The sequence below is a fragment of the Columba livia genome, chromosome 8 (genome assembly GCF_036013475.1).
Source record: "Columba livia isolate bColLiv1 breed racing homer chromosome 8, bColLiv1.pat.W.v2, whole genome shotgun sequence".
NCBI lineage: Eukaryota > Metazoa > Chordata > Aves > Columbiformes > Columbidae > Columba > Columba livia.
This window is the reverse complement of record NC_088609.1, coordinates 422,029-447,067: the sequence shown is the minus strand read 5'-3', so window position 1 is coordinate 447,067 and position 25,039 is coordinate 422,029. Positions and strand designations below refer to the sequence as shown.

At 43.8% G+C, this 25,039-nt stretch overlaps 1 protein-coding gene and 1 long non-coding RNA gene across 25 annotated transcripts in view; one reads left to right on the top strand and one right to left on the bottom strand.

Moving 5' to 3' along the window:
- Positions 1–124: 124 nt before the first annotated feature.
- LOC110365603 (uncharacterized) lies at positions 125–23,110 on the bottom strand. Of its 24 annotated transcripts, none has more exons than XR_010474174.1 (9): positions 22,091–22,228; positions 18,478–18,655; positions 16,628–18,033; positions 15,391–15,648; positions 13,758–13,909; positions 12,302–12,856; positions 10,191–10,260; positions 6,872–10,081; positions 125–6,131 (listed from the first exon to the last, which is right to left on the bottom strand). It is a non-coding gene; the product is annotated as an uncharacterized LOC110365603 (long non-coding RNA). The 24 variants fall into 24 exon arrangements; XR_010474179.1 differs by lacking the exon at positions 12,302–12,856 and having other exon boundaries at positions 6,872–10,260; positions 16,628–16,828; positions 16,949–17,064; positions 17,884–18,033; XR_010474166.1 differs by having other exon boundaries at positions 6,872–10,260.
- The window catches only part of RNF11 (ring finger protein 11), a 29,723-nt gene continuing 26,986 nt past the window's right edge, over positions 22,303–25,039 (top strand). Inside the window, exon 1 of the mRNA XM_065071407.1 lies at positions 22,303–22,757. Coding sequence (XP_064927479.1) covers positions 22,635–22,757 — 123 coding nt within the window. The 5' untranslated portion in view covers positions 22,303–22,634. The remainder of the gene's footprint in view (positions 22,758–25,039) is intronic.

The window sequence follows — 25,039 nt, the reverse complement described above, 5'->3', positions numbered from 1 at the left end:
GTCAGGCTTCACGCGGCAAAAGCACATGAAACACAAAGACAAAACCCCAACATTCTTCACTTCTCATAACAGACAAGTCTAAAATTTGGAATATAAGTTTGGGATAGATGCACCTGCCTAAACCTCAGCCATCTACTTACAAGGCAGGTGTCTCAACCTGTGCAAGCACAGATACACCTGCTTTGTGAAAAGGACAATACATCAGGTCCCTGATGCTTCCAAGTCAGCGTGTATGAATTTAATCTTTCACAGCATGGTTCAGCTTTTTTTCTTTTTCAGCTTTGGCATCCTAAGAGGTATTTCCACGCCCGTACCCCTGGTTGGAGTCCACTCTTGCTGTGTGGGCCACTGCGATTAAGCGATCTTGGATCCTTGACCCATTGCCGGGGCTCTCCCAGCCCGCTGCCTCGGTTCTTCTCTCACAGCTGGAGGGATTTCAGCTTTTCAAAGTCCAGTTTGATTCAGTCTGCCAACGCAGGAAATTATATCCATCATAAAATCTTCTTGGGGTCCACAAAGGTATAATTTTACAGTTAAATACATCACATTTTTCTGGGAAACTTAAAGGCAGTGGATAATGGAAAGAGATTAGGATTTGGCATTTTATCAGACTCTCGAGGAATCTCTCTCTGCCTGAGTAAACTCTCTCTCACCACGAATATTCACTGTTCAGGAGGCAACATTTAGCATTTTCCACGCCATGGAAGAGTTCTGCAGAATCCTGCAGCAGAAGGGGGTGTTTCACCCCCACGACGACTCCCACTAACCCGGTCACTGCCTGCAGCGACCTGACCTTCCACAGCCAGGCAGGTGCCAGCAAACACGCCTAAGAGGGGATCACTTTTCGAGTGCAGGACACAGACACTGTAGTGATAGGGAGTAGGAGATTAATAGACACGAATACAAATTCAGAATGGATAAAATTCTTATCCTGGTGTATTTTGAAGATAATCAGTCCCCATTTTGTCAGCGTGTCCTAGAGATGACTTATTTTCAGAGAATCACCTTTCACAGTTTTAGATTCCAGAGAAACACGATTTACTCCCAGAAGTTTGGCGACTCCTTTTACTAAACTGACCTTGAAGAGAATGTCTGTCTTGTTCTGTGCCTCCTCTCTTCCCTTCCTGCCTCCCCTTACGGCTCCTGAGAAGCCGGCGCCACCGGTGGCCCTGGCTCGGCCGGCTCGGGGCTCCCTGCCCGCCCCGCCCTCTTCGCTGGGCACAAACCGCTCCAAAGCCTTCCCCAAAAATGCTCATCTGAACCTTGATACCAGACACCCATTCGTTTATTAAGAGCAAATACAGCAGACAACTAATGCTGCGCTTCTTCTGTTCTTCAAACCTGCTGCTAACAATGAAGAAGATGATGTCATTCCCTGGATGTGACAAAGGACCAATATTATATGCAGTAAAAACAATGAGTCAACAGTTTCTATGCCCTTGAGGTCAAAGCATTCAACAGTTTTGGAAGTAGGCTGTTCTTTCTGTGCACAGAGCTGGTAGCTGTGTATCAATACAAAATATGTAACATCAAGATACAATTTTTTTAAAAAACACTTCTTTTAAAATTTCAGAGTGTTTTAAACTCTCGCTGAAAGTCCAATTGAAATACCTTATAAACTAACCGACAAAAATTTTCCCCAGATATGCTAAGTATAACATTGCAAAACACTTTCTTTTGGTCAAAAATACATTATCTATGTTATCATTTGTACTATCTTGAGAGGCACTTGGCAATCACAATTCCCAGTAATGCCAGTAAGAACCGTGAGTATTAATGTGGCAACTAAATACTATGAAATGTTCTGGAGATATTTTGTAATGGTCTGAAAAATAAGAAAGACCTTTTACATGGAAATATGTTTTAAGAGGCAACAGAAAGCAAGGCGTCTAGCAACCCAAGTTTCCCCAGTTTCCTGGAATACACGGAATATTGACCAAGTCCTGGCCACCTTCAACCACAGCTGCATCCCGCTCAGGCCAGTGCAAGAAATACCTCGTGTTGATCCTGATCCTTTCTTCAGGGAGTCTAAAAGCATTACGGAGGATTATCATCCTCCTCCTACAGACACAGAAACTGAAGCACAGGGAAGTGGCAGCTCAAGGTCATTTAAAAGTCAGGAGAGCTTGGAAAAGAACCCAGATTTCTCAATCCCCGTCCAGCGCTCTGCCCACTGGGCTGCAATGCCTCGCTGAGTATCTGCTCGATACAGCTCCTTTTCAAAACCAGATAGAATTTAACAACTTTGAGAAGTTTTCAATTCATCATATTGTTGTCTACAATAATTTTATTTTGTGGGAAAATAGACTTGCCTAATTAGATCAGGCTGCTGACACACAATCAAGCGCAAGGGAATCCCAGGCCAGCTGCAGTTTCTGTTCCTGCCGTCCCTGTAATACCAAATTCAGAGACAGGAGAGCAAACTGGATTGTATCTAGATGGGTGTCTATGTAGGAAGAAATATAATTTTGCCTGCACTGATGGCAGCTGACAGTGTTTTGCATTAAAATGAGTCTCAGTGTAGAATAAATAACATTCAGCATCCTGACAATTCATTGAAATGAAACCTTAGACTCTGAATCCCAAGGAATTTCTTCTGGCACACTGACAAAAGTGCTAGACGAAGTTTTCTCAGTTCATGCTGACCGCGTTGTGTGTCACCGAAAATGACTGCAAATGGATTCAGACATAACTTGTGCAGTAGATCCCAGGCACAGGTTGCTACTCACCCAAAACACAGAAGGGTGCATCTGGCAGGCTGGCTCCTCAGCATTCTGGCAGCTTTAGTGAAGCAGTAAATGCAGAAGTCATGGCTCAATCTGATCTTTAAACTCTGTGTCTTCTAATGCTTAAGAAACTCTTATTGTTTAGACATTTAAACCAAATATTTGAGGCCTAAAGAGATCTCAGGTGTGTTAGAGATATGTCATACTGCTCAAGCAAGATGAGGAATGTTCTGAGTTATCCAACAGCCACAAGGGCTCTGGAGCTCCACACGGGTCCTTGCAGATGACAGAACCCATGGGATTTTAGTGACAAGGACTTGTTACTGTGCTTCAATTGAAACATACACATTTCCACCAAAAATTTAGTGGCAAGTTGCTTGTACAAACTCAAAGAAAACCAGATAGATTTGAGACAAGGCAAAATGAAGACACTAAAGCAACTTACAGAATTTCCTTGGGATATCCCGAGCTAATTACAAATCGCACGGCACGCAGTCTGGTGTTTTCATTTCCATTGTCATTGATCCTCCATACTCATGATTAGGGAAGTACACAATGATTCTGAGGTCATGTAAAAGAGTGATGAAATATATCTCCCATGTCAAACAGACAGACATCACAATCTCTTTTTGAAGCCATGAGATATTTTGCAGGCAACATCTCTTAGTGCTCAATGAAAGGCAGTATCTGAATGTACTGCAGAAAGATCCACACACGCTGCAGCTACATTAGGTGTGCTGTTCGACAGAATACATAGATTTGTTCCTTCCCTGTGATTCACGCAAATACAAATATATTTAATTATGTTAAAGTCTATCGTAAATTGGTCTATTTAATAAGTAGAATTATGAAGAAGAAATAAACATAGGGGCTCATATCCTAGTGTGTTCCAAGAAGGGATCTTCACCTGACCTTTGCCTTCATAGCCCTGATCCCAGCAACGAACCTGGAAAACTTGCATAACATTAAGTACTGCAAGTACTATTGAAGCTGCTCCTTTGCTCAACAGGATATGACAAGTTGACACCAGGGACAGAGACTCCTGTCCAAGAAAATACTGAAGATATTTCATATTTCATATTTCATATTTCAAATTAAACATATCTTCATGTTATCTTGTAAATCAAAGCTTACCTAAGCAGGTGACACTTACAAAAGATAGTATAATGAGCCTCCCCTCAAAGCAAAGGCACATTAACTTATAGGCATCAGCTCCCTTATCATTTAGAATTTGTTGCTAATATGACATCTGACAAAACTGAAGTTTTGTTCAGTGTTAGTTTGACTGTCAGCACAAAACTTTCAGGCCAGTAGCATTTATAAATTCATAAAGAAAAATATATTATTAATGTTAAATATTATAGGTGCAAAACGATAAAAAGCTTTTCATGAAATTGTGAAGCAAATCATTAGGCTTTGGGCTATTTTGTATATATGTTTATCACATCAGCATTAGATCCATTAGTAGGGCAATCCTTTCTTATATGTTGCAGTGTCTGTTTAGAACCTCACTCAGAACTATCATTTAAGAAATCAATTGACACAGTATAGCAAGATACTATTGATCTTCAACAGCATTACAAGATCCAGGATCACAAACAGGAAAAGTATCAAATAGCGTCAACTCTGATTCTGATTTCACCCCACAATACAACTAACATCGAGCTGCAGTATGGATATAGATCTAGCTATGGCCTTGGGGCTTATATTTTTTTCAGATGTATTAATTTGTTTCACAATTCTACTGTTACTTTTTCTCATTTATTAATACAGGCAAGAATGTTTCCTAATATTCAAACAAACAAAATATTTAGCTGGAAGGCCTTTTGAGAGAACATTGTACGTTCTCCTCTAATTATTCCATAAAGTTACAGCTTTGTCTTATATTCTCTTCCCTTGTAATTTTCTATTGCTGGGAGGAACAAGACCGAAACTTTACACCAGTTTTAATCTGTTTTCCCTGGTGAAACAAAGTAAGCAGGCGCAGCGTGCCCATAGCATCCTCTCTGTCCAGGAGGGAACCTGGGAGGCCCCCGACTCGATCGGCGATTTTCCGAAGTGCACGGACAGGTCTGAATCCCGCACTGTCCCCGGGAAATGGGGAGACAGGCTCCGAGAGCGGAATCAACGTTACCTCCAGCTGCACAGCTGAGGATGAACCCAAACCCCACGTCCTGGGAGCAGCGGCAGGAACAGACGCCTCTTTTCAGGTCAAGGTTGGAACCAATGTGTTCCTGAACTGCAAGACAGGGCTTGTTGGGGATGTTGGATGGAGAACAAGCCTGTTCCTGAATCCAAGTATTAGACAAGTAGGCATCGAGGGACTTGAGGGAAATGGGCACGGCGGGCAGGCTTTCTTACTGAGCTGAAGAACTAGGGCAAGTTTTTAGATGGCATAATTTTCTTGCAGAATACATAATCTGCCCTATCAGCTAATGGAATTATTACCCACTTGCAGCATTCTACGTAGCTAGAATAGTATTACTCATTCTCCTCAACAGAAACCTAGTATTGTGGGTTTGGTGACCCACTGAAAATGTATTTTGATCTTTCTTGTGTTTTCAGATTGAAATGTACTGTCTCCTTCCTGATCTTGGATTAGAGCCCATACTAAAAACAAATTGTTTAAACTGATTAAGAATACAAGTTTATGTAGATTTATTTGCAAATGCTGGTTATGGGACTCCCATAATGAATCAGCTTTTTCCTAAAAGTCTTGTTAAGCACTAATTAGGAACTTGTCTATTTTCTCTTGCAAACGCATACTATGTGTGAGTTTTTCAACAAGAATAAAATATTGCTTTTCAAACAGCAGTGGCTGCTATCACTTCAAGTGTGCTTATATGTATTTCCTGTGCTTAGATACAGCCCAGCAATAACAATACCACAATTACCAGAATGTATAATCTATAACGTAGTCCTGTGTAAATCAACACATAGCCAGACGAGTTGCACACATCCTGCAGGATACCACTGCCATTCTCAATTGCTTCCGGTGAACACTGTGCATCTGCAGATGATTTCTGAGCCACGCTCAGACTCGCTCCCAACTTAGAATACTCAAGCTACCTCTTTCTAATATTTAATGGGATCTAAATATAGATTTAGGCACAGACACAGAGCTAAAGCATATTCTGTTCATGACTGTATAGATGAGAAACCAGAAAACCAGACTTAGAAGAAAAACAGTTTTGATGTTTCAAAAATACTTACGGGATTTCCAACAAGAATGCAAAATCATCGCAAGCATCGCAAGGGCAAATATTCAGGATTTCAATTTGGTTGTTAAATTACTAAAACAACGCATACCTGGGTTTTACATACAGCGGAGATTTAAACGTATGATCTCAGACGCTCTGCCATCCCCTTTAGAATAGAGCATCCTTTCTTCTCTGTGTAAAACATCTGAAAAATATACATTTTTGAAAGCAGTTTTATCAAGTCAGAGAAAATGCAAAGTCCAAACTAAACCAGAAAGATGTCATTTTAATTGCACCACACCTTGCAGCCACGCACTCAGAACGACCTTGCAGGACCACCCTGACTGAATGTCGCTGTCGTGATTCGGTCAGTCCAAACGAGGTACGTGGACTGACTGACTCAGCAGTTAGATCTAGCTGACCTCTTCAGCGACTTTACTTTTAGTTGGTTCTCTCATTCTGACTTTTCCAAGCAGATGTTAAAACCAATAAAAGGTTTTAAAATACTGTAAACCACTTTAAAATGTAATTTAAATTATGATATTAAAAAAAAAAAAAGAGGCGGTAGTTGTGTTATGTGATGACTTTTGGTACTGGACTCAGTGAGCCTCCAACTCTCACTCTGCTCAGAGCTGGGGAGAGGCCACCTTCAACGGGTGCATGTAATTCCCACTGATTCTCTTACAAGACACCAGAAATTTAGTATATTTTAAAATTTCAAGAAAATAAATTATCCAAAAGTTATTTTTCCCTTTCTGATATGGGCCTACCATACCAAAAAGAGATTCTAGCAGGAAGCGACAATCAGTGCAGTGCTTGCTTCAAAGCCATTTTAAATTATTCCTTTTTCTTGCTGCTTTTGTTACAAAGTAATGTGATGAATAAACAACTCAATCTAGCCATTGCAAAGCTCTTAGAGGTTATTTATTGTGTTAGCACACATACCTGCGTTGCAGAGGTCCCTGAGGCGAGCAGGGCGGGGTGCAAGCAGCAGCCATGGCCACGTAGCCAAGAGTAGCTGAACACACACATGCAGAGAGCAACGACCAAGCTCCTCTCCCCTTCAGCTCTTCTGAGACATGCCAGTCTGCTATAAAACTGTACAGCCATTCAGATCTACACAAATAACTTTCTTCTCTAAGTTTTATTGTCTTTTCTGTACTGGGTGGTTAATTCATGTACTCATTTTACATTCCCTGTTATTGCCTTCTACTTTCTCTAGTCTGATCTTGTGTAGAAAGACGCTCAGAAACAGGATCACCTGTACTAAACGCAGTTTGGGATGGCTGCCTTTTTAGCTCTGACTGAAGAGGAAAAGACTACTACTAAACTGCACCTGTATATACTAATCCAGCCGCTCTCATACCAGGTCCCTCCGTAAGCACTTCATACCCCTTCGGAATCAACAGTCAACAGTACATTGTCACATGGCAGGGGAGCGGGGAGCCTGGCTGTGGAAAAAACCTGAAAATTAGGCTACAACGTGCCACAGCCACACGAGGGTGACCACATGGAAGCCGACTCAGCTGAGGTTGAGGATGAACTATTCTGCTTGTCTGGACTCAGGCTGACTCAGGTCCTGCTGAAGTGATCTAGACGTTCATCTCCTCAAGCCCTCCACAAGAAGACACGTCTGTGGGGCGGAGTGTTCGCACTGGCAGCCCTGCTTGGACATACCCAGCTCTGCTGGGCTCAGTCTCTGCGGATCCCGTTCTTCATTCTTCAGGCTCTCTACTTAACCCTGAGCTGTCTCTTCGTCTTCGTACATGACTTTGGGTGTTGCTCCCACCCAGGCAGCAGACAGACCCAGCTCTGCTGACACAGGTCATTTAAAAATAAAGCTTGCAAACCTGTGATGTCATTAGAAATGCAGATGACACTATGCTTATAAAATAATTATTAATTATTTAATGACACAGATACCTTAGTCAGTTAGAAAAAGCAGGTAAAATTATCAAATTATATTCTAGTTATTGCCAACTTTTTAGCTGTGGCACCACCTTGTGGACATTACTATGTGGAATGAAAAGCTGACTAGTGGCAACAAAGGCAACTAAAACAGGGCAGGCATTTTTGAAAAACAACAACTACCATTTGCTAAAGCAGAGTAAAATAACTAAATTAAAAACCTGATTCCTAAAAATCCACTTGTGGAACAGAATGTATAATAAACATTGTCATCAGTGTACTCTGCTGTCTTTGCAGTTTTTACCAACTCTACTCAGCATCAGCCAAGAAGAGTGGGTAGCCTGCTATATGAGCAAATCAGTAAAGCACAGAGGAGTCAGAATTTTAAACAGAAGGAGATCTCCAGGTTGTGCGCAGCGTATATCCATGCTGTGTGAGTGTATATCCATCCTGTGTGAGTGTATATCCATCCTGTGTGAGTGTATATCCATGCTGTGTGAGTGCATATCCATCCTGTGTGAGTGCATATCCATCCTGTGTGAGTGCATATCCATCCTGTGTGTGCCTATCTATTAAGCTGGGCAAGCATAACATTAAACATTGAATTGCATTTTCTATTTCTACCTCTTAAAAAAGTAACTTCATATGATGTGTTTTTTACAATAGTGTAAAGTGAAGGTGGAGGAGAAGACAAAGACCTGGACCAAGCTCCTCCCCTCTCGGGTTGTCCACGGACTGTGCTGAACTCTGCCTGGGGATCTCACATGCGCAAACCCTGCTGGGAACGAACAGCGTCTGTGTCTCTGCCATGGAATCTGGGCACAGACCCCCCGCTTTATGTCACTTCTTCCAATATGGAGCTCTGCAGCCCAAACACTGCAGGCCCTTTGACTAATACTGACCACAGCAACAGTCCCTCCTCAAACTCTCCTCAGTAGTATATGAAAGTTCATCCACCGGAGCATTTCCATTTCTAGTTCAACTCTGACAAATATGTAACTATTATAGCAAGGCATATAAACCCTGCAACCTTCAGCTGGGAAAACCTTTTTTAAGCAGCTGTCTCAGTCAATTGTTTTTTCTTTGTCAGGCAGCATCTCTTTTTAAACGAAGTTTGCACAAGTTTCTTTCTTCTCACCTCTTCTGGATTTTTCTGCATTCACAAGCTCTTCCCAATTAATCATTATAGTAATCGGAATAACCAGTAAATCCAGTTTTTGGCTGGCAGCTTCAGAGGCTGCTTCACAACTGCCCACTGCCCTTGTGCCATTTCTAACTGAAATGGAGTGTTACAGCAGACATCAGAGTTCGCTGCACTGAACAAAATGAATAAATACAGGTGGTTAACAAAACTTTCATGGAGATGCTTGCTTGACATCTAAGGCAGCTCTTAGAAGAAGTGGTCCCGCATTTGAGAAAACCAGACCACTCTGGGAAGAAACGAAGCAAAGGAAATCTCAGGCTGTCCGAAATGACACAGGGAGCACTGTCAGCAGGGGAGCAAACGCGCCCCCGGTGGAGCGTGCAGATCTCACCCAGGAGCCCTGACTCACTGGGTTTTGGTGACAGGTTGTTCACACGCACTCCACAGCCTACACCCCTCTGTGTTCTTACAGCTGCGTATCCTCAGTGAGGGAGATAAATAACCACTGCTGCCAGCACTGCTGCATAGTCTTGGAAGAAGAGGGATGAGGAGTACAGCAAAGGCATTGGCACAGCCTCTGAAGACTCTGTTAGCTGAAAATAATCCAATTTACAGGTATTGCACCAAGAAAGAAACCTATATGACAACAAAATTCAGAGTCAAATTTACTCTTTGTTAAATAATCACTTATTATAATAATGTTCATTGTTGGAGAAGTTACCAGCTGAAAAATGAAGACTGGAGTGGATTACAGGAATAGAGTTAAAATAGCCAAAGCAACCTCTGAGGCAGTTGGTTCCATAATAATGTCACTCTGAAACGAATTATCAGAAAAGATCAGCATATACATCAATATAGATTTTTAGAAAGTTAGTTTATTAAAATGTCAGGTAATGCAATTAAATATATTGTTCAGTGTAAAGTCTATATTAGAAACCACTGGTTTTTTAGCTAAATGTACACAGAGACGGTTGGGCCAAAAGAACTTCGGAATTAATGAAAAGAAGTTTGAGCAAAAAATGATGACGTACTTTATAAATGAAACATTTCTATTAATGATGTAAAATGATGTGATGCCATAAGTGCTCGTGTTCCTGGGCCGCCTGAAAAATAACAGTCTGAAGACAGTGGACACTGCTACACACAACAACATCGTTTTCCACATTAAACTTTTAAACTTTCTTTTCTATGCAGCTATTGCGAACCACTTACCCTTCATTGCAGAACAGACACTACTCTTGTTGGAGCTGGTTTCTTTCCTTTGGGAACAGCAGTATTGCACCTGTTTTATGAAAGAACATAGAGTAAAATGTCAGTTTTTCTTTAATATCTCAAAAACAAAATATCTTCTAAAACATGACAATACAATTTTTACAATATAGACTTTTTTAGAATTGTTTCTTAGAAACTCAATTTTATTTTGTTCATTCTTCAATAACCACAGTTTTATTTATTCTTCTTCATCTCAAAAAGATGAAGCAGTTTATGCTGCTAAAATTGTTTTCCTTGAGTATCTTCATAGAGTGAATGTTACAGTTAATTTACTTTTTGTGCTCAGTCATTCTCTAGTATAAGTGCACTGTTTGGAATAAATATAGATCTTCTAAATTCTTGGTGATTATTCTTTGAGATTGACTATTAAAACTATTCTCAATTTAACTTAATTATTTGTTTCTGAAAAAATAAGGCATTTGTTACCCCTTATTCACACTGAGTGCAGAGATTCTCCTCTCTCCTTAGGCGCCACCAATGTCATCAGTTGCATTAGTGCAGCCTTATTAACGGCCCTGCATCTATCTGGATGGAACTTTTCACCCAGAAAACTGCAGCAGCGGTTCCAGTAAAACTGGTGTGAGCGACACAAAAGGACCGTGCCAAGTCTGTTCTTATCTTGAACTCGGTTTATAAAAAGATCTTATTTCTTATCTGCCTCAGCAGGTGAAAAATCTTATTGTGTGTCCATCACATTCAGCTGATCTCCTTTTAGAAAAGAAGCTAATAAGCTGTGTGGTAAAAATAACTTTATGTTTCCATAATGGCATTTTCTCCAGAGGCTCTGAACTCCCTTGAATGTTTTAATTATCTCTTTCCTGAAAGTCAATGAAGTAGCATGGCACTATATTAAACTAATTTTCTTTGGGTTTCTGCAAGAAGCAATTTCTTGCTGAATTAGCACATCAACTACAAAACCAATTTCCACAGCACTGGTGACCTTATGTCACTTCACATATTACAGAAGCCAGACAGAAACAGTTTCAGAGGGCTATAAGAGTTTTAAATTATTCAGTATAAATCCACTGATCAAACTGATACATGCGGGAGACAAGCCCCTGAAATTATGGTGCTAATCAATGTGTCTTGAAGTCAGATTTCTGCATTTTTAGATGCTGTCCACGCCAGCACAGAACTGCAGTGAGTGTTAACAGAAAATGGGACGGAACAGGCTGGAGAAAACCCTGGGAGGGAGAGGATGGGTGAGTTCCCACCAGAGGGAAAAGCAGAAGGGCACCAAACCCTGTACACAACAGCTTCAGGGGGCCTCTTGACGAGAGAAGAATACTGAGGTGCCGTTCAGAAAGTCTGCAGGAAGGGATGCATAAACTCAGCCTCCTCTAGTCCAAACGCAGAAGCTCTTTGGTCTACAGAAGATCTAAGTGCACAACTCTCCAGCTCTCGAAAGACAAGGTAATATCATTGTTATTTAATATTTTTTTCAGCGAACGAAGGTTGCATAAACCTCTGTGCTTATTAGGCATCAGATTTAATTTTCTGTATTACTGAGAAATCGGTGACTTAGATCTATGCCAGGCTCGGATAAACAGAATAGGCTAAAATTTATAAAAGGCAAGCAGCAGCAGAACTGCTGCCAGAAGTGTCAATTTAAAGCAATGCTCTTCTAATGCTTTTCCCAATGCAGCTCAGGATGCTGCTGGCCCTCTTCTCCAATATGTGTGTTTACAGATGTGATAGAATTTTAATGACATGATTAGTTTTATATTTCCAGGGCCTGCTATGTATCAGGGAAATACAAACTATAATATTCTGCTAATACATGCTTTATGTCAGTATCTGGGACTGTATTTATGCTCGTTCCATGCTTTTCCTAAATAACTGGCCCACAAAAAACAGTTGCTTGGGATGACTACATACTGCCTTGTAAGAACATCTGTGCACAGATTCCTAAAGGTAAAACCTCTACCAGTGCAAATCAGGGTATGTTCACAGGAATGAAGGCATCTTGGAAAACTGCAATTCTAAAGAAAAGGAATTCTCAGTTTCCTCATGTTGTTAGTGTTGAGATCTAAAGATAGCAGATTAATTACCATTGTTTAACCGACAGAGAGCCTTTTGTAGCAGTAACATCCAGCTCATAAATTTCCAGAGTTTCCAAAAGCACTCCATACTGTTTCAGGAGCCAAAAATCCAGTTCTCCCTCGTGTATTCCTGAGAACCTTCTACTTCCGCTGCAGCTGCCACGGTGCAACTGTGGACAACACGCTTATGTACTGACAACACACGCATTTTCTGTGGAGAAAGGTCCACAGACTTTCCAGTGGGTTCTCAGGCAGCCTAAAGCAACGAGATGTTCTACCAGATTTGTTTGTCTTGGCAAGGAAGGGAGCAACCTTGTTCTTGAAAAATCTACACTTAGTTCCTCAACTATAAACAATTTTCATCAGTTCTTCCATCTGCAGTATATGTCTTTGTTTGGCAAAGAATTTGCAGTGTTTCTTGTTTTACATGTCAAATTGTTTCTGTTCTGCATGAGCTATGACGCCTTGAAGGACCAAAGTTCCACGCGGTGGAAGGCGTCCGCTCCCTCTGAACCCAGCGGTGCCCGTACCGCTCGTCCACGGTTTCTCTGCCTTCCTCATAGTCTGTGAATGCAGAGAACAGGAACAACTAGGCAAAGCAAAACTTGCCACCAGTGACATACCAGTACGTGAGCCAACACGCAGTCTAGCTAATGTCCTTTTACCTTCTGGAACAGTTTAAAGGAGGATGCAAAATATTTTTCCAAAAACACACAAAGTCCGTTTTCCACTAAAGCTATGCCAAACGTCCTGGGAAAGTCTTTTGACTCTTCAGCTAACATGCTCAAAAGAAAATTAGGAGACTGGCAAAACCCCACAATATAATTGGGACAATGCTGGGATTCAAATTAATATTCTGAAAAGCAAACAGCCATCCTACCACTCCCGGCTCTCACATATCTGTGCTCAAGTGAGATTCACATTCAGATGCTAGGAAGCAGAGTAGCTCTTCTCAAAACAACACTAGATAGGCCCAGGTGGCCAAAACCTGCACGATTTTTCGTAGACTGACTTTCAAAGTGCCTCATAGCTGCCTCTCGGTCTCAGAAATGTTAAATATCTTTCTCAGCTTTTTCCAATGCAGACCAGATGTTGTATTGTGATAATTTTCTCATGGGCCTTTTCCATTTTGACTCTCCATCAGCTAGGGATCCAAAGAGACATTACTTGAAAAACAGGAACCACAAAAGAGCCAGGAACTTATAAATTAAAACATAAACATTAATTTGTTTTCCAAGGTACAGATGTCTTTTGTCAGTTCAAGCCTTGATCTCCCCACCCATTAGAGGCAACAGTCGCTCTGTGGAGCATGCACTGGAGATTGGCCAACGGGCATTAACTTTTGGTTCTGACTGAACTGGGGAAAATTCGAAACAGAAACACAGAATCAAAAGCTGTCACAGTAATTAATGACTGATGCCATTTTAAAATGTTCACGACATTAACACCAGAAAAAGCATCTTACCATAAGGAACTGTAGAATTATCGAACCCGCTGGACAAGGCTCGGAAGAGTTTCAAGCTGTCTTTGGTGAGGGCAGGGGCCTCGCCTCCTCCTCACCTCGCTGGTCTGTTCACGCACAGGGGCCAGGATCCACCTCCGGGGAAGCGGACGTCTCTGGAGGAGTGTAAGACAAGGGCGAGCATTCAGTGATACCTTTTGTATCAGATTGTATGAGAAATTTTAGTTGTTCGTGCGTGCCCATAGGAGAAGGAAACTGATGACATCAAGACACTGTACATTCCCCTCTAGGATGTAAGTGTACATTCCCCTCTAGGATGTATGGTAAGATATTCCATTGCAGTGTGTTGCAAACAGAGGGTTTATTGCTAAAAGTTGCAAAGTAATATGAATCTCTTGTACGAATATGTTTTATCAAGAACATACAGCAGGACTGGACACTAAGTGTAAACTTGCAGTAATCCACTGGCAGGAGAGTTGCATAGGTGTATAAATTTGATTTTAAAGGGAATAAAGAGGTGTGACTTGTGAATTGCTGCTTTTAAAGTATAAAAAATTAGTGCACATGTAGGTCATGTTAAAAAAGAAAATGTGTCTTCATCCTTATCTCTTTATTGTGCACATTCCTGTAAATGTTATCTGTGGTTGCCTCTTGCTGCTATTTTAAATCTTTGCATATAAAGACGTCTGCTTTAACCAGCACTGGCTTTTTCTAGAGCCTTCTGCTCAGAATAGGGCAGCAGTCTGCGCTTTATATTTGTCCTCTCTGTACCGCAATGAGTTCACTCGCTGGAACAGGGACTCTGAGCAATCACTATTCGCTCCCTGGACACCTCTGGAATAAATTCTTGCTTTCCAACACCCTTTTCTTCTCCTAGGTTACAGCTTCTCTAGATTTCACATCACACCAATATCTGTGCTCCTCTGGTTGAGTTGTCCATGCTTCATTAGTTAAGTGCAGGGAATTCTAAGTAGCTGTTTCCACTTCAGATGCTCTTCCCTTGGGGGGTGAACCAGCATCTGCTGTTCCCTGTCTTCTGAGGAAGAAACACCTTCCACAGAAAGGAGTCACAAAGCTCCTTTCATGCCTTGATTTCACACTAAGACATTTTAATTCTTCTTTTTATTGCACATGCTGGCTCTGGCAGAATTTGCTCTCTGGTAAAAATGTTAGCCCTGTGTATTGTTAAAGTCCTAATAGTCCCTTTCTTAAGGAGCAGACTGAGACCAAACTTGAGAATACGCATTTTTCTCAACAGTTTTGCCCTGGCTTAGACAATTCCTCGAAGATGCCCTTCACCAAAAACGCAGATTACTATTTCGAAAGAGGCTTCAGATCGCTCTGCAGAACAGAAGGAGTCAGTCACGAACTCCTGAGCAATCACAGGCATTCTGTGAACTTTAAAACAATACACTTGTAACGTGCATTTATAGTTTTATCTGTTAATTTACTAAGAATGGTGACTTATTTAGATCTATTTATGTTTTGAACAAGTTGTGTTTATGAAATTCCTAGACTACTGAAAATCAACGTCTTTAGATTTAATATGAGTAAAGAGTTGTTTTAATCTAAACTGTGAAGTGGCAGATGTGCACTCCCTTCTGCAGGTAACGTTAAATATTAAAATATACTGTACCTGATACGTCTTTAGAGTGAAGATTTCATCCAGACTCCTCTTGACAAGAACTAGGAAATTATTTCCTGGCTTTATGATGTCCAGATCACGAACTTTTGTCTCTTTTTTCATCCCCATGCTTAATCCGCCTTCCACCTGCAGGAACAGCAACCTCTGTTCTCCTCCCAACACAGGCGCTGGTGTGGCGCCCCGCTCACACGTCAGATTCCTCTCCACTCTCGTCGGCCCGTCCAAGCAAACTCCCGCTGGGCACACCACCTTCACAAGGGAAAACGTGGGTACATTTTCAGCTAGAGATGTAGGACGTCGTCTGAAGAGCAGATTGAATTTAAGCACATATCTGTCTCCCGATTAAAATTCACACAGATCTAATTTCCAAATTCAGTGAAAAGCAGCTCTTTTCTACTATCGCCACTCAGAAATCCTCCTGGGATCACTCTAAAACCTTAGAGATCATATTCTCATATTTCTTACGTTTATTTCTCAAGAAGTTATGTTGCTCGAGGCTTTATTCTTTTTGCGTGGAGTAGAAATGTCAAATGCTAACCTAAGAAGTGAAAAATGGAGCTACAGAAGTTTTAGCGTGGAGATACTTCTGCCAAACTTTCCCTAGGTGTCGCCACGCTTTCTGACTGCTTGGGTGTAGCCTTTGTTATTAAATGGAACACTATCATGTCGTTTCCTAATTTCTTCATGCAGAGGAAATAAAAAAATTATCATACAGTAACCCAGTTTCTTCGGAGTGGCAAACACATATTCTGTGTATATATTATTCTATATAATATACAGATATTATATTCCACTAATGTCATACCGAAATTTTAAAATAGCTTTTATCACAGGCTTGTTTTCACACTCTTTGTACCTTCCTAACACTCTTCCTACCAAGCACATTGGCTGACCGTGTCTGGAGCTTGCCCTTTGCCATTGCTTTGTGCTGAAACCAACTATCTCCTTAAGGATATTCCCGAAGTTTCCAGATTCAGTTCTCATACATACTTTGCTGCTCTTTCTGTCTCACCATTTTTTTCCAATAATGTCCTTCTGCCCTTATATGATTTTGCCACCCAAAGACTCATTTATACTATACAAATGCTACAGGAAACTACTCTGGGAGTTCAAGGCAGGATTCAGGTTTGACAGTTTTTAGCTGATTCAGACTTAAAACAGAGTTCTAGGGACAACATCCTCGTTTCCATCCCTGTTTATCAGCTCTCTCTAGTTCACTATTTCTTACCTGTGGAAATAATCTTCAAAAAGCGTTTGTTGATTTCTGTACATGAATGCAGTTTCCATATTGTCCAGCAATAAGAAGACTCTCCAGTTTATTGTAAAGACTACGAAAATATCTTCAGATTTTCTAAGTGTGTAAAATCTAAGTTGTGCTGAAGGAGTCATTGACTGGTTGTCCACAAGATGGGGCTTCTACAACAGAGATCTTTGTACACAAATTTAAGATTCTGATGCAAAAGCAATGAATGACATCACAGCTGACAAGAACACATCCTCACAAAAGAAACCCCACTTCCCATTTCTCACGTTAAAAAAGTGGATTTACCTTGTCCCCAGCCCTTGCCCTGCGCCGGTGTGCAGCTTATGACTCAGGCACCACACGCGCCCTTACCATCATCCTGTGTCTTGCAGAGGTTCTCTAAGGTCACTTCTACATGAGATCTGGTGGGAAAGTACGCAGCGAAGTGACGTTTTGAGACGTTTCCTAAGTCAATATATAGCCTAATAGATGAATTTCTAAAGCAGTTTGCAAATCTGCTGCTAGGATGTTCCTGTTAAGATGAGAACACCTCCAAAACCAGTGAGAAAGTAAGAGAAAGTAGCTCCACAGAGTGTAATTTCTACAAACTTAACTGAAAGAGGGCAAAGTTTGCTGTTGCAGACTGTAGGCATGCACTTCAGAATAAATGACGTTTATTCTTAGACAAAAATTTTGAAACATTTTTTTTTTTTTTAAATGGGAGTAGACTTACAGCATCTTTCGCTGGCTTGTTTCAGTTTGTGGGCAGTGTTTGTTTAACCAGAATGTGATTAGTTCTGCTAGAAAATCGCCTCCCTCCTCTTCTGTCAGGTAAGTAAGCTTAAACAACTGAGATATTCGTGTCTCATGGGAATCTCCACACAACCAAACCAGGACAGGCTAACTGGGACTGCACGACTACTTTCTGGTACCCCTTCTCGTAGCACTAGACAAATCAGGTACACCCAATTTATGATCATTCCTGTTTTCTGCTTGATGTAGTTGTTTTCCAGAAATGTTTGCAGGAAGTGCAGTATTCTGTCAGACAACAGAAGTGTTTGTGCATGCACGAGCAAATCCTCGTACGCATTTCCAGCCCGCTCTCCCTCCATGAGGAGGGTGCACACACAGACTATCGGAAAAGTGAATCTTAAGAAGATAAACCATTTCTGGCCAGATGGTAAGTTAATTTCCCATAGACGACCTCCTCTCCAGTCCCAGAGGCACTCACTCACAGTCACCTGATACTTTTCTGTGCAAAATCTCCAGCGGCTCCTCCTCACACCCCTCTGGTCAGACTCCAGTGACCCGTCTCCTGCAGTTCGGCCAGACGAGCGTCACAGAGCAGAGTTCAACGGGAAGCACAAAACAGCACCCTTCAGAAGAGTCATCTGGAGAAGCATAAAGTAAGAAAATCTGAGTAAGCAGCAATTACCCAGAGAGGGATAAGGAGGGACAGCGTGCTACAAACCCAAGTAAATGATGTATTACGAAAAAGGAAGCACACTAAGTTTGATAAATGGCATTTTTGCACATACTAAATAATATTCTCTTTAATCGACACTGAGGTTTTAACTGGAGTACTTGTCCAGCTTTGGATGTGATGGTTCCTGAAAAAGCGGAACAAAGAAAGAGTCTGCAGGAGAGTGAAATGAGTGGGAGATTTACAGATCACGATCCACAAGGAAAGGCTGAAACAAAGCACCATGCTAAGAGTCTTCAGGTTTCTAAAATCACTGCAACAATGAAGAAGGACATGTAACAAAGAGTTTGACAGGTAGCAATCTTAGATATTAGGAAAAAAAATGAAATTGCAAGGGATTAAAATATAGTACCTACAGATGTCATTCAGCATGCAGAAAAGCTTCAAGAGCTTTCCGTCAGGGAAGGACAAAGACATAAGTGATCTTGGACTGGGCAGAGTTGTATGTCGAGGCTCATACTCCATAGGTTCTCAGGAATCTTTCCATGCGTCATTGTATCAGTCTGTTATTGCAGAAGTTCTACAGCTACCTACAGGAATCAAACAGATTTTAGGCTACAGGAAAAATGGTGAAAATCGGAGAAACAGGAGGACTTAGGAGAAGGTGAACAAAAGGTGTTTTAAGCTGTGCAGCAGAAAGCATGTTCAACCAGGACAAATGATAAGTGCCCCAATTCTGCTCCAATAAGAACAAGTCTAGTGGCAGGTGTCCCTGCCCATGGCAGGAGGTTGGAACGGGGTGATCTTTAAGGTCCTTTCCAACACAAACCATTCTATCATTCTACAACCTCTTGCCCTAGATCCATTAACATGAAGAAAAATGTATTCCTTCTCTCTCTAGAGAAAATTTTTACATTTTTGAAGATTACTACCACTTTTCTCAAGACTTTCCATTTCTTTAGACTAAACAACCCCAATTCTTTCAGTCTTTCCTCTCAGATCATGTTTTCTGGGTCTCTGATCGTTCTTGAAGTTGAGACTGCGGTAGTACACGGTACTCTGAAAAAAGGAAACTGGACTCCTACAGAAAACTGGCCAGGAAGCCGGGTGACAGAGCGTTTGTTTGAAGAGGTTACTTGTGTGTGATGACCGTCTGCTTTGTTGTTTGAGGTTTTCTAATGCCAAAATACACGTCCTTTTTCATGCCGTGAAGATACCCCAGTGCACTGAGTAGGTAGGCATTGTACTCCTTGCTAGTAAAACATTTTGGATCTGAGGAAAACAGTTATTGTGGAAGGCAACTTATTTATGCCAATAATGGAAAATATATCCTTACCAAGATGGTATCTTTGGCATAAATTGATGTAAGTGGTATTTGCGATACCAGCATAATTTAAGCAGAAGTTTAAGTAATTTTTAGAAACATGAGCAAAATGCTGCATCACAAGTGCATTTCAGGGAATTATAATAGTTCCATAATTGCTTTCTAGTGCTGCATTCACTGTCTCTCGGAAAACAATGTACAATTGTAATATATACGGAGAAATGTCTGCAATTCAGCTAAAAATCAACAAAACTGAAAATAATCATGTGCATTTTAGAAGATGCTATGTTCTTTAGAAGCAGATAAATTAACTCACTCATTTCCATAATGAGATTCAAATATATATTAGAAGGATGTAACTTAATACTAAGAAACAGTGAAAACAGCTCGTGTTCTCTAGGAAGAAGACTCCCATCAAATGGTCACTGAGCAACAAGGACAAGCAACCTCTACCTTGAAGAGCCCTTCGGCTGCTTTCTTGTCCCCAAGCTGCAGAAAAATGTGGTAGCAAAAGGAGTCACCTCACAGTCACACCACAGCATACATGTGGGTATTAAAAGACACATTTGTGCATTCATGAACACATGATTTTTTTCATTCTGCATCTCCTGGACCACTGTACAACTTTTGAGCTGGTGGTGCAAAGCCCTATGAACCACCTGCCTCACAGAACAGGAGTGAACGGCCTAGAAAAGCAAGTGGCTTAAACCAGCCGTACTTCGAAGAACACAGTGAGGACTGGTAAGAGCTCTTCCTCTTTCAGAGCTCGCACGGGTGCAGAGCCAAATGCGAACTGCTGCTACCTCTTTGGTCTCTGAGTCCATCACAAAACATTCGTATCTTCTGGCGTTTGACAAGTCTCCATCTCCTAAATGGAGCCCAGATTTCAAGCACCCTGTACCTATTAATGGGAAAGTTTTACCTGGGCTGAGCAGTCATTCCTTTTAGAGACGTCACTCAAGGTGTTTATAAATAAAGGCAACACCTACAATGTGGGACCCCACGGTATGTGTCCTGACTACAATATCAAGATGAGACCAGAGACCCACGTTGGCACGCTGGTTTCCAAAGAAAGGAAATCTCGGCATGCCAGCCAGCAGGGAGCACCGCAAGGTCCCACAGGACCTGCGCACTGCGCAGGACCAGGACCGATGGCAGCACGTGCCTGTGGTCTACACTGAGCTACACCAACACCGCTGACGCTCCACAGAGAGCAGGCCACGAAATGACAGCTGAAGAAGGAAGGCTCCCTAGTCACCAGTAATCTCGTTCCTGATGTTGCCACTGCACAACTGAAAATACCAGTGACAGCTGGAGCTGCACCACCAGGTCCTCATCGCAAACAGCTCTGACATTGCCTTAACCTTCAAATCAGGACTGGACGAGGCAGTGGTTTGCTGGATCCTCTCCAACGATTGCTTCACTAATTCTCCTATTAAACCAAGGCAACTTACTCATAGGATAAACACCCAGATGACCAAGTCATGTACAGCAGTCACTATTATTTACAGCAGCCCACTGTAAAGCCTCTCCATCACCCACAACGCTCAAAATTTCTGAACCATTTTTATTCTGAATTTCTTAGAAAAGCCTAATATTGTGTTTGAACCCCATAAATACCAGTAATATCTGCTCTATTGCTACAGATTTTACACTGGGGCTGTTTAGGCTATCCACTGATAAGCAGCAAAACAAAATTCCTAAACGGTACTAAAATTAAATCTTCGAGAAAAAACTTGCATGGACGATCAGCAAAAAGGTCTGTTCCCAGACAGAGAGGTCCACCACAGGACCTCTCAAATGCTTCATCAAAGGTTCTAGAGCCAAATACGTCACTGTGAACAACCTGGAAGCTGTAGTGCGAACCAGGACTGACACGGATCGGCCGAGAACGTGGTGATACAACCCACTGATAAAACACAGCCATGCTGTACTGATTTACAGAGTGCACTTTGTAGCTCTTCTCATCTCCACCGAATTTGCTTCACTTTAAAAAATACTGTAACAAAAAAGGATTTTTAAATATTTTCCACTGTCTGAATCTGAAAGCCTGGGAGGGGCTTTGAGGAACCATCCCAGATGACAGAGCTGGACAAAACACCGACAAGGAACACTGGGTAGAGGAACGTCGTTCCCCCCCGTGTGGGTCTGCGCTGACACAGTGGACGCGGGGCGTGCACTCTCCTGATATTTGCATTGCTCTATACTTATCTATACTTATATCCAAGCGTGAAAAGATTTATGACGAAAAACGCGGCTACATACGTAGTTCACCTTAGCACCTGCTTATCACATAAAAAGCCTGAAGGCTACCTTCAGAAACCTAAAAGTGATACAAAATCCGCCTGTTGCTTTTTGTGTCTTCCTCCACATTCGGGGTTCACTGCCCTGCCCCTACAACTACAACCACAGGAACCCCCTTTCTTCCACCACACGCCGGGGACGGGGCCTTGGTCTCACACAAAGCCCCGCCGGCCAGGGCCGAGCAGCCGCGGAGGGGCCGAGCAGCCGCGGAGGGGCCGAGCAGCCGCGGAGGGGCCGCACGGGCAGCCGCGGAGGGGCCGCACGGGCAGCCGCGGAGGGGCCGCACGGGCAGCCGCGGAGGGGCCGCACGGGCTGCCGCTCGGCCCGGCCGCACCGCCAGGCCCGGAACACAAACAAACACAACGCGCTGCCGGGGGTGGAGCAAAGCGGCACCCACCATTTTGGGAGCCGGGGGGTGCCCAGCGCCCCGCAAGCGGCGGCAGCCGGACGGGTCCCCCCTGCCCCGCTTCGCCTGGTTCTGCCGGGGGGCGGGCAGGGCTCCCCCCGCCGCGGGGCCGGGGCCGGGCCGGGCCTGGCGGCTGCTAACCTGGCCCGGCGGGGAGGAGTGAGAGGAGGAGCCAGGGCGGCCTGTGCGACAAAGCCCAGTGCGCAGGGAGCTGGTGACCAGGAAGCAGAACAGCGCCGGGGCTGCCGGACCCCAGCGGAGCTCGCTGCCCCACGCCGCCGCCCCCCCGGGGGGTGGGAGGCCGGTCCTGCCGCCTCCCCGCGCTCGGGGGCCGGGGCGGCTGCGGAGCGCAGCGGGAGGCGGCGGCGCTGCTGCTAAGCCGCTTAGGGCCGGGGCTGGCATGAGCCGCTCCGGCGGGGCGGCTGCGGGCTGCGCGCTGCGGCGGGGAGGCTGAGGGCGCGGAGCCGCCGGCGGTGCGGGCTGGCGGCCCGTCCCTGAGGAGGCGGAGGGGGAGCCCCCGCTCCCCGGGGAGAAGATGGGGAACTGCCTCAAGTCCCCCACCTCGGATGACATCTCGCTGCTCCACGAGTCCCAGTCAGACAGAGCCAGCTACGGGGACGGGGCTGAGCCGGATCAGGAGCCGCCGCCGCCATATCAGGTAGGCGAGGGGGCGGGGAGCGGAGGCTGGACGGGGCCGGAGGGAGCGGGGCGGGCAGCGGGAGGCGGCGGGGCCCGGGGGAAGGGGGTGAGGAGGGGCGCGGGGCAGCCGCCGCGCTGCCCTCCCTGAGGGCCGGGCCGGGGCCGCCGCTGTCCGCCCGCCCCCCTGCCACTCCTGCGCTGGCCGGCCGCCCGAACCTCTCCCTTTCCGCTCCCGCGTACCGGGGGCAGCCGCTTTGTCTCCTCCAGTCCGGCGGCTCGGGCCTCTCGGCAGACGGGAGGCGAGGGAGCGGCGGGCGGGCCGGGGCCGCGTCCTTTGTTGCGTGCCCGCGGTGACATCACCGGCGGGCGCCGCTCGGGGGGCGCTCGGGGCCGGGGCCGCGGGCCCTGCGCGGGCTTTGTCCGGGCGCCGTCGCTGCCGTGTGTTCAGCGGCCTCTGATCCCACAGCAAGTAACTTCCCCAGCGCCGCGGATCCTGTTTCCCTCGGTCGTGTGTGGCACCGGCGGGAAGCGTTGCCCATTGTTGGGGGCTTTTGTGTCTCTGAGAGAGTCTGATAATTTACCTCTTGATGGCAAATCAGGAGGGGAAAAAAGAAGAAAAGAGGCCGAGTGTTTTCTGTTATCCTTTCCTCTCGGCGGAGGATAATGTTGGTGTAGCGGTGACGGCGTTGGTGTGGGCGGCTGAGGGACGCTGAACTTGGGGTTGCACTCCTCTGGTCCTTGTCATCTCCCTCTCCATATATAGAAATGTATATTGCCCTAAGCAAGCCCTCCATAGAAAACGGTTGTACAGCACTAAAAAATGAAAAAAAAATCCAGAGGCATAACCGCACGTTTTATTGAAGTTTATGAAGTATTTCCCTGTCTAAGATAATAGGATATGTTCCAGAGAAATCTACAGAAGTGACAGCTGAGACACAAATTGTGGAGGGGGACTTGGGAGCTCTCTGTTTTCTGGAATGGGAGTCACTCAGTAGTTGCAGACCTTGACGTATAATTAACAAAATTGCAGGAAGTATTTAACTGGGCAGACGTGTAATCTGCAAAAGCGTTTGCGCGTTCAGGAATCACAGCCCTGACGGGGAGCCCCATAAGTGTTGCAGGGAAACCCAGAGCTCGCAGCCCTTGCCGGTGCGGTGAAGCAGCACTGGTGTTGCTTGGCAGTGCGTCGCTGCTTGTTTTGTTTGGGTGCAAAAGAAGCTTAATAATAGAATAAATTTCCTGACGTGAGGACTTTTTTTTCTGATTTCAAAATGGTGTCTGCTGGAGTCCAGTAAATAGAAAGTGCTTGGTGGCAGAATAGTTTTTTTAAAGGTTGTGTTGTTCTAAATTAAGCCTGAATTGTCCATGTGGTTTAGGAATGCACTGTATTTTTGTCAAATCAACATATAAAGTTTGACTGTACATGCTATTTTTTTGCACTTGCATCTGTGATTTCTAGGAAGATTTGTGGAAGCTTTTTTGTTTTTCCCTTTGCCCTTCGAAAACAACCTGTTAGCCCTTGCAAGGGTCGTGGATCAAGTGTACACCTCGTGCACACCCGCTTGTGTAGATAAGTGCTCTTCCTCTGTTGCTGTTTTACTGTATTTTTTTCTTGATGAAGATCTTGCTCACAAATGTGGATGGTTGACTGAGAACACAGTAGACGGTAAAATAAATGAACTTGCAGATGTCTGCTATTGAGTAAGTGTATTCATAGCAAAACTTTCTTCATTTGAATAAAGCTGTTTAGCATCAGGTGATGTGCCCACAAACGCTTGAGTGTCCCGAAAGCCCCTCCACCGATCCTACCAGTTCCCAAATCAGCACCTTAAGGTAGCGTTTCATGTCTTGCATGGTCAAAATTCAAACCTACTCTTTCCACAGGTTTTGAACCACAGGGGTTTGTGATTTAAAAAGGCCTTACCTACAGTATTGTACAGCATTTCATGCACCCCGGAGGTCAAGGGGATTTGTAATTTTCAGTGGTTTTAGGTTTAGAAGATGCACAAGCCAGACTCTAAAGGTGAAGAGTTAATTCTTTATGCTCCATTATTGCTGTTGTGCTAGTGATAGGTCACTCATTTTAACTTTCAGGTGGCAGCTTGGATTCAGTGTTACAAATGGCAGTTTAGGAGTTTTGTCCCTGCGTGGGATACTTACTTCTTTGACAGTGTCTTCACCAGAACTAGGTTGTGTTTTAGAACACGTAGACCTGAGGAAGGAAAGCAAGAAAGAGGATAAGATGAATTTGAAGGCTAGCTGGTGGCAACTAGAAGTGTGTGCAAGAAATTGAGAGATGGC